Source organism: Orycteropus afer, unplaced genomic scaffold, assembly GCF_000298275.1.
Source record: "Orycteropus afer afer isolate SDZICR_OR568_19922 unplaced genomic scaffold, OryAfe1.0 scaffold00039, whole genome shotgun sequence".
Lineage (NCBI taxonomy): Eukaryota > Metazoa > Chordata > Mammalia > Tubulidentata > Orycteropodidae > Orycteropus > Orycteropus afer.
In genome coordinates, this window is record NW_006921626.1 from 12,436,486 (window position 1) to 12,446,107 (window position 9,622).

The 9,622-nt window shown below is 38.6% G+C and overlaps 2 protein-coding genes across 2 annotated transcripts in view; one reads left to right on the top strand and one right to left on the bottom strand.

The window, feature by feature from the left end:
• Positions 1-6,320, top strand: part of DNAH14 (dynein axonemal heavy chain 14) — a 792,430-nt gene extending 786,110 nt beyond the window's left edge. The window contains exons 83-85 of the mRNA XM_042780425.1: positions 1,106-1,269; positions 5,567-5,713; positions 6,108-6,320. Of these exons, the coding sequence (XP_042636359.1) occupies positions 1,106-1,269; positions 5,567-5,713; positions 6,108-6,320 (524 nt within the window). The remainder of the gene's footprint in view (positions 1-1,105; positions 1,270-5,566; positions 5,714-6,107) is intronic.
• Positions 6,321-8,812: 2,492 nt separating this feature from the next.
• Positions 8,813-9,622, bottom strand: part of LBR (lamin B receptor) — a 25,173-nt gene continuing 24,363 nt past the window's right edge. The window contains exon 13 of the mRNA XM_007936965.2: positions 8,813-8,973. Coding sequence (XP_007935156.1) covers positions 8,813-8,973 — 161 coding nt within the window. The remainder of the gene's footprint in view (positions 8,974-9,622) is intronic.

Sequence of the window (9,622 nt, forward strand, 5' to 3'; positions counted from 1 at the left end):
GTCACTTTTGTTTTGTGTATTTCACTATATATAAATTATATTTCAATAAAATTCATTTTTTTAAAAAAAGGACATCATGTTTGTTAAAGTCAAGGGTCAATGAAAATGAGGAAAAGTCTCAATGAGATGGATTGACACAATAGCCTCAACAATGGGCTCAAACAAATCCAAGATCATGGAGATGGCGCAGGACCTCACAATGTTTTGGTGTGTTATACAGATGGTCACCATGAGTCTGAGCCAACTTGACAGCAACTAACAATGACAATAAAATATATAGAAATGAGATCCAAATTTGCTTAAGCAAAACAAGGCAAGTTTATGGGCTAATATAAGTGAGAAGGGAGTCAAGGGATGTTGCTCTCAGCCTGCCTCCCCATATCTCAGCTTTGCCCCTTGGTTTCTTTTTTTTTCTTCTGTACGTAGCCACAGGCAGCTTAACAACACCAGAAGAAAAGAGCATGCCTTCTCCAGATGTCAATATTTCATTCCTTGAGAAAGCTTCAGATTACCCCTTTTGCATCTTGTACTTGCCTCTGGTGCCATCATCATTACCAAGGGAATGAGATACTATGATCAACCAACACTGGGTCAGAGGTAGATAGGGTCCCAGGATTTATATCCCATCTGTACCCACAAAGGAACTCTGGTGGTGTAGTGGTTAAATCATTTGGCTGATAACCAAAAGGTCAATTGTTCAAACCACCAGCAGTTCCAGGGAAGAATGATGAGGCATTCTGTTTCCATAAAGATTTACAGCCTTGGAAACCATATGGGGTCTCTATGAGTCAGAAATGACTTGATGGCCCTGAGCTTGGTTTTTCGGTTTGTACCCATAAAACAACCCACATTCACATAGGCTCCTGCAGCCAGCCAGACTCCTATCATCAAGGCCCAAGCTAGGTGGACAGACTGATCCTTTCCACCCACACAGTCCAATCCCACATGCATCTCTACCTTCCTTTTCCCTTTCCTGATTGGCTTCCTCCTTCACTTTTCCTTTCTTTCCTCTGAACACATCACTGTGCTAACCCCATGGGAATGGTTGGGAAGTGCACATCCCTCAAGTTCACAGGAACTTTTTTGTGTATGTCTTTCCCTAAAGGCTTTCTTACTGCTGTGCTTCAAGACTATGGAAGAATTAAAGGAATCTCTATAGATGACCTCACATTTACCCACCAAGTGATTTCTGACACAGTTGACGTGGAAGATGAGGAGTTCTCCAGAATGATCCAAAAGAAACTCAACATAGTCAGGAGAGCCTTTAAGGTAATGGAGTACAGTGAATTGGAAAGGGTAATCATTTATTCATTGCCATAACAAGCCTTTATTTAGCACTTATCAGTGTCAGGCCCTCTATTAGGCCCTAGAGACACAGGATGAATAAGGCACAACCCATCATCAAGTCCAAGTGCCATCAAAGCTCATCTCTCCCACCCTTGTTTAAGGGGAAAAAAATTACAAATAAATTAAATGAATAAACTATTTAAGCATAAAATAGATGAATTTTGAGCTATAGCTACCCTCTGTTATAAATCCAAGTCTAGAAGCTCTGCAGAAAACTGTTCTTAGTAACAGTGACAGGTGAATGATGGCTCTGCACGTGAGGTATACTGGCCAGGAATTGAACCTTATTATCCCTCATGGAAGCTACCAGTGAATTCTACCAGTGAACCACCTGGATGGTGCAGTTAGCACACTCACTGTGAGCCGAGAGGTTGATATTTCGAGTCCTCCCATAGCCATCTCAGAAGAAAGGCCCAGTGGTTACTTCCAAAAAAAATCACCATTGGAAACCCTGTGGAGGACACTTCTCTGGCACAGATGAGATCACCATCAGTCAAGTCAACTCTATAGCAACTGGCTTACTGGTTAGTGTATCTGAAGAGTGAATGCTGCTGTGGTCAGGATTTGAAGGTGGCATTTCAAATCAGTGGGGCAAACCTCTCCTCATGACTGCTCAGAAGCTGAAGTGCCTGCCTATCCAGTAGCCCACTCATTCTGCAGAGGTCAGCCAGGCTTTAAGCAGAAACCTCTTCCTAACTTGCAGTAAGACCCAGAGTACTTAGCAAGTGGTTAAGGATGCTGGGTGGTGGCACCAGGCACGGCCCTGACGCTGTATCACCATCTTGCCCTCACTGATTTGAAGAGCCACAGTATTGTTTACTAAATTTCCAATATGTTCTAAGAATGTCTTTTTCTACTCCAGGACCAATATCATCTAGTGTTAGAAGTTGTAAAGACATGCACACTTGGCAGAGCAAGTCACTCCTCATTGTTGTTTTTAAAAACTGTCTTGACTTTTGCAGTTTCTCTTCTAGAAGAATTTGAGGATAAGTTTATCACATTTCATTTCTCTTAAAATTCTGTTGGGATTTTTACCAGCTTGCAATTAATTTATATTTAAATTGGGGAAGAAATGGTATCTTTTCCAAAGCTCTGGTGGCAGCTGCTAACCAGAAGGTTGTCCATTCAAACCCACCAGCAGTTCTGCGAGAGAAACATGAGGCAGTCTGCTTCTGTAACGATCACAGCCTTGGAAACCCTACAGGGCAGTTAGTTCTACTCTGTTCTGTAGAGTTGCTCTGAGTTGTAATCAACTCAGTGATAGAAACATGGTTTGTCTTTCAACTTATTCAGATCTTTTATATCCTTCAGTAAGTTTTGCTTTCTTCACGTAAATCTTAGAAAATTTTTGTTAGATTGTTTTCCTAAGTATTTTGCAGTTGTTGCTGTCATAAAATATGATCCTTAATGCTCTACATGTTCTTTGTAGTCAGCTCACTTATTCATTTCTAATTTTTTTTCTACATCAAACCTGCCAACTTTGACTATTTCATTTACTTTTTCAAATGAATGTAACGTTTTCTGTCTGCATGCTTTCCTTTATTTCGAGGCACTTCCTACTTAGGACAACCCACCCCATGTGCATCAGGATAGAGCTATGTTTCACAGTGTTTTCAGCGTTGATTTTTCCACCCAGAATTTTAGAATAAAAGGCAACTCTGAGTGGGCTCCAACCTCCAACCTTTCGGTCAGCAGCTGAACACATTAACCATTGGCACCACGCAGGGACTCAATTGACTTGTAGACATTCTGCATATATTCCTTAAAGAGCCTCAGTAGCCCACATGGTAAGCACTCAGCTGCTAACTGAAAGATGCTGCTCTGTGGGAGAAGGACCTGGCAAACTGCTTACAGCCAAGAAAGCCCTCTGTCACTTGGGGTTGCTACGAGTCAAAAACAACTTGATGGCACCTGACAATAACAATATATTTTTATTCTAGGTCCAAGAACTTTGTCATATATGGGGGTCACTGTGAGTCGAAAATGACTTGATAGCAGTGACTTTGGCTGAATTTAGTGCATAATATTAACGAAGTTCTCATAATTAACTAGGCTATGTGTTCTGTATTGTAAGGATTTCATAATTTCTGGTCCATTGGGGATACTTCTTGTCACCTAGTGCTTTCATGAATTTGTTCTATTTTATCATTTAAAGGAATTCTGGTGGCACAGTGTTTAAAGCATTGGGCTGCTAACCAAAAGGTCAGCAGTTTGAACCCACCAGCCGCTTCACAAGAGAAAGATGAGGCAGTCTGCTTCTGTAAATATTTACAACCTTGGAAACCCTACAGGGCAGTTCTCCTCTGACCTATACGGTCACTGAGTTGGAACTGAATATCACTGGGTTTGGTTTTGATATTTTGTCCTTTGGGAATTTGAGGTGGGAGAAGTTGGGCAACACTCATGCGCTGTTTACCCTCTTGATCTAGTCCCGGTCCTACTCTTCTCCACACTCATCAGACCACACCAGAGATCATCCTGAATGGCTGAGGGCTGGAAACCCTATCTGAAAAACAGTGAAAGTGGGAGAAGCCATCCTAAAGGACAGGAGGCTCTGAGCAGACAAAGATGTGCTTAAAGGAGTGAAACCCAAAGAACTAGACTCTGGTTCTACTAGAACTCCAAAGAGTAGAAGCTCCAAGAGAAGGACTGTTTTGTTTGATATTGGGGGTAATCACTTGGTCTGAATGGTCAGTGATGGTGGAGTGTCCTTATATACAGGTTTACAGAAAGCAGAGTTAGGAGAAATTAGATGACCACTTGGCAAGGATGGTGGGATTGAACAAATTTAAACTTTGGACTAGATTATTTTAGGTGTATTCTAAACTTAAGATTTATTCAATTGTTTATTAACTCATTTGTTTAAAGAAAATGTGCCCAGAAGTGTGTATGTAGGCACTGGGAATACTGAGATACTGAGATGAACAATAGGATTCCTGACTCCAGAAGATCTCAATCTGCCCATGATGGCAGTGATAATTACTAGCCAACATTTACTGAGTGTTTGCTGTGTGTCATACACTATACTAAGCTCTTTAATGCATTATCTAATCATCAAATACTGTTTTCCTCATTTTATAGATCAGGAAACTGAGGTTTAAAGAAGGTGAATGGCCTACCCAAGATCACAAAGCTCAGATCATAGGCTTTGAATGTGGCTGACTCTACAGCCTGTATCCTAACCTCCCACTACACAGTTCATTAGACATAAAAAGGGTCCAGAGGCACTGATGTGAGCTGGAGCCCTTTCTGAGCCTCAGAGGGAAGAATCAGAGTGTGCTCTTACCTCTCAACTTTGTCTTTTGTCTCTAGCCTTGTCCTAACTTCTCACTCAGAGGTTCAGTTTTTTCTGCTTTATACCAAAAACCAGCTTAGATTAAGATAATTTCCATTTATTCTGACTGGCTCTTTGGAGAGTCAAATCACTACTCCAACACAGACTACTTACAGACTATCTGCAATTTGAGCTTTTCAGGGGAAAGGTTCATGGATGCCATGGCCAAGTATACCAAATATAAATGGAAGTCACATTTTCAAATGTGTTAGATTAGCCTCCTCCAAGATTTATATGAAAGGACAACACTAGAGCAAGTGCAGTGTATGAAACTTTGGATTTACATAAAATTTAAAAGAGAAGTGAAAGTCATTAGGCAAAGCAATTACCAGTGAAAAGTCTTTTATGGAATAAGCATAAATACAGGTGTGTTATGAGCTGAGTTTGCACCTCCAGGTACAGACATCTTCCAGAATGGAAAGCACAATGTCCATGAGCACAGCGCTGGCCATTCCACTCATCAGCAAGCCGGGGACAGGGGAGTCCAGTGCTCAGCTGCCCAGCCCCTCTGGTTTGGGCATCACTGCAGGTCACTAGGTCACCTGCAAGAGGGGCACAGTCCTCAGCAAACCCTCCCACAGCATACCTGGAGTCACCCAGAATGGGAGCTTCTAACAACTCAACTTTCTACTCCACAGAAACTCATCAGAAATTCATTCATTTAACTCATTTCATATTATTCAACGATATGAGGTACAGCACTCTCCAGTCTTTTTTAGATTTCTAGGGTCTTAACGAATTGCAGGGATGGCTTGGACTAGGCCGGGAGGGAAGCAATCTGCCTCCTTGAGTGTCCTCCAGGAGGAACCCCCAGCTAAGCATGCTGCTGTTGTTAACAAAGTGTCTTGCCTGGGAAGCCACTTATACCACTGGTTTTTATCTTAGGGCACGAACTCATCACACATTGGAGTTCACACTTTTGGTTTGTTCATCGATGGGGCAAGATGGAATCATGAACAAAAAATACTAGATGACTCACTGCCTCTTGAGATCTGTTGCGATTTTCCTGAAATCTACTTTTTGCCAACAAAGGTAACCACCCAACTGTTTACCACTAAATTCTAACCTTCTAAACTTTCTCTCGGTGATACAAACCATTCCTTCCAGTCTGCATTCCCTATGATTTCACACGGGAAATCTGATGATATAGTTAAGAGCGTAAACAGCAGTTAGACCAGAATATTGCTAAAATCTAAAATAGATGCTACATTAATATCCCATGATATTTCTCAATAATATGTAGTATAAAGCCTTGATAGTTATTCTTCAAATTCTCCAGGCATAATTGTCATACACAGCCACATTAACCATCTAACCCTAAACACATTTAATCTGTAACAAATCCCCCAAATCTAACACAGAAAATGAGCTTCTGGTGTACCTGAGCTATTGACTACTGGATTTTTTTTTTTTTTTTTTTTTTTAGATTTCTACTGCAAAACCAAATGCTTCCAACCAAACAGACTCAGAACTCTATACTTTTGAATGCCCCATTTACCAGACACCTAAAAGGTCAAGAATTTTGACAAATAGCACTTTATCCACAAACTTTTTAACATCAGTGTGTTTACCAACGCGGAAACCTCCTAGTCACTGGATCAAAATGCGGGTTGCATTGCTGTGTGAGATGAAAGAATGAAAAATAAATTTCAGTATTAACCATTTCATGTATTTATTTATTTACTTTGCTCAAATGAGATGTATTTGTTCCAAGACACTGGCATGTAGTGATCACCCTTCATTTAACACCCCCATGTTTGGTGAGACTGAATAGTGTAGTCTCTTTCAACCATCTGCATCTGAAAACTTCAACATGTAAGGGAATCTTCCAGCTGTTTTTTATTTCTGACCTGGTATGCAGTGTCTAGATAGCTGAGTTCTAGCACAGGTCAGCATAACCTGGAATGCAGGTTTGACTCTTCTAAAAGTAAACACAAGGAGTATTTATGTAAGAATTTCTTCTTTCTGCACTGTTACACATAATAAAATACACACATGTAGAGTAGTTGTTTAGAACACTTTCTGTCACTGCTGGGTATACACAAAACATGACACTGCTGGCCTAACTGTAGACTTCTGAGACAAAGGAGAGGGACTGTCTTCTATTTTGAAAATGCCAGAGAGCATATGTCTTGTTTTGACTTCACTAGGCCTCTCTTCCCATGAGAAAAACAAATCCTGAGGAGTCAGTAAATTAGAATAATATCTAAATGTGTTTTTGTAGGCAGAATGCTATTAATTTTACGCTGTAACAGTTGCTGCCGTTATTGGACAGATCAATCTAGAAGAAGAGGGTGTGGGGAGAGAGGCAGAGAATGGCAATCTAAGGACTCATATCTTGGTCCCTAAGGCCGCCCATAGTTCTAGGCAAGAATAAATGAGGCTTTATCAAAGCAACAGCTTTTTATTTTCCACTTTATTTCAAACTTAAAACTTCATTATAAAACTCTACTTGTGAATAAACACATGAAGAACAAAATTAAAAACATATTGTAGCTAACATCATCCAAAAATTGTAGCACTGTGTTGGTAATAGGCTCTCATCATTACCAGGGAAAGAATCAAATGTCCTTCCTTTCCCAAGGCTTCCTTGGATAATGTAGAGCTGCGACACCACTATCTGACTGACACCAGCAGAGAAGTGTAATAAAACTGCTTGCATACGTCAGTACTAATAAAACACTGACAATTTCACCAAAATAAAGTTTAAAAGCTATAGGCCGCAGAATGCTAAAGCAAACCACTTTCATGATCACATTAACATAGCTAAGTTAAATATACTTCAAATTGCAGTGCAGAATCAACACTGCATTTATAAGTGGCTCATATATAAAATGTATCATTAAAACTCAAACGTACAATATTTAAACATCTCCCTATGTTTAAGAAACTGAAAACAATTTAACTTTTAATACAAAAGTTTAGTACAATTTGCTACTATTCCACTAAAGGACAATCAATAAAGGAGACTATATCAACTTAAGTAGAACTTAATGGCTAAAGCTACCTTATATGCACATCTATTGAACTAAAAGAAACTATTCCCTTTGAATTATTTTTAGATTACTAGACATCTAAAACTGAAGATAACACTCCTTTTACAAAAGGTAAAGTTTTGTAAATATAAAGGATATACAAAATACAGTATAAACAGCATGAACTAAACAGTAGCAAAAATGTTTAATTTAAAAAGTCAAAACCATACAAAAATATTAGCCTGAAATGGCAGATTTTCAAACACCAATATGTGTGTAAAAATGTTTAAATAGTGATGTTACTCCAAAAAATATATTTATTCTATATTTTTCTATTTGCAACAGTTTATAAAGGCAAACAAACACCTGCAATTGAGGTAGCAAAGCCAAATTCACAAACTTTGGAATAAGAAAAATATTCTTCCTATGTTTTAATAGCGTCTTCTCTACAATACTAAGTGAATTCTAATATTCCAAAATATTTAACTCACAAATGTGTTACTTTACAAAACTTAATTTAAAATACTAAAAATGTTTTTGTTAAAAGATATTCAGCCCTGACAAGTCTCTCACATTTAAAATACTGTACAGAAAAATCTGGTCACCATATATTACATAAAAGTAAGCTATGTATTTACATTTTCAAAAGCAGATTTAGAAGCTGCTATGATATGAATGGTCTCACTTAAAAATAATCTCTTATTCTTCTTCACATATAATATTTAACAAAGAACCAGTTTTCACTTTTAAATCACATAACTAGTAAATTATTTTTAATGAAAGCATAAATGGATTTTAAAAGTATTTAACAGTGTTTTCATTTAAGGAAAACCAACTGACAAAACAGAACAATCAAAATGTGAAAAGTAACCTAAATCAGTAAATTTCTGTTTTTAAGGGCTGAAAATTTCCTATTAAAATGAAACCTCTAACATCTTTCTATTTTCTTTTGTGGTAATTATTATAATTTCATTTTTAAAAAGATCACATCTATATTAAAAAACTTACTACTTGGCTCTATAGTCCAGATTCAAAAAGAATGCTTACAGACCCTGTCAGTGCAACAAAAGACGGTTCATCTCAAATTTTTTTGTTTTTGTTTTTGCAAATGGAAGCTACGCTATCAGAAGCATATTAAAAATATGCTAGCCAAGAATTAGTAAATGTATGGAAAGATACGATATGGCACCCGCTGGCAGTACTTTTCCCAAGCTAAGCCGTATTTCTTCTTACAATGGTGTTCATCCCGAGCTTCTCGGTGGACAATCAGCATGGTGAAGTAAGTCACATAGAAATAAGGCAAAATGTGATTAAAACCTGTGGATAATAATATAAGCAGTGTTAGATATTTTCATTATCACTACACAATATTAACTTTTGCCAGGTTTCCTCTGAAAATTACAAAAATAAACCTTGAGATTAATTCATTTTTTCCATTAATGGGAAAAACAACTAATCTGAAAGAATCCCATTGGTGTGTGGTAGAGGGAAGGATGAGAACTCATAGAGAAGACTGATTAATCCAATCTAACAATCCATCACCATCAGAACATTCATCCTCATTTTTAATGCAAATCTCTCCAGTTTCTTCTCCTCCCACCCTTGGTGAAGAGGAAAAACTACCGCTTGCCACAGCCAAGGGGGGTGCAGTAACGCAGGGTGCTAGAGACCGTGGGCTACACTACCAGACACTTTCAAGGCTGGTGCAAAAAAACAAACAAAAGAATTTTCTTCTTAAGAACTAAGGTTTTTCACTGTTCCACCTCCTACTTTGGCGAGAAGCGACTGGGATCTTAAAAGCTAGCAAGCTGCCATCTAGATGCAATGATGGGTCTCTCCTCATCCAGAGCAAAGAAGAAAGAAGAAAACCAAAATTCATGGAAACAGTTAGTCCTAGCGACTGGTACACCATCTGATCTGCAGCCTATACGACTATGAGACCAGAAGAACTAGATGGTGCCCGGCT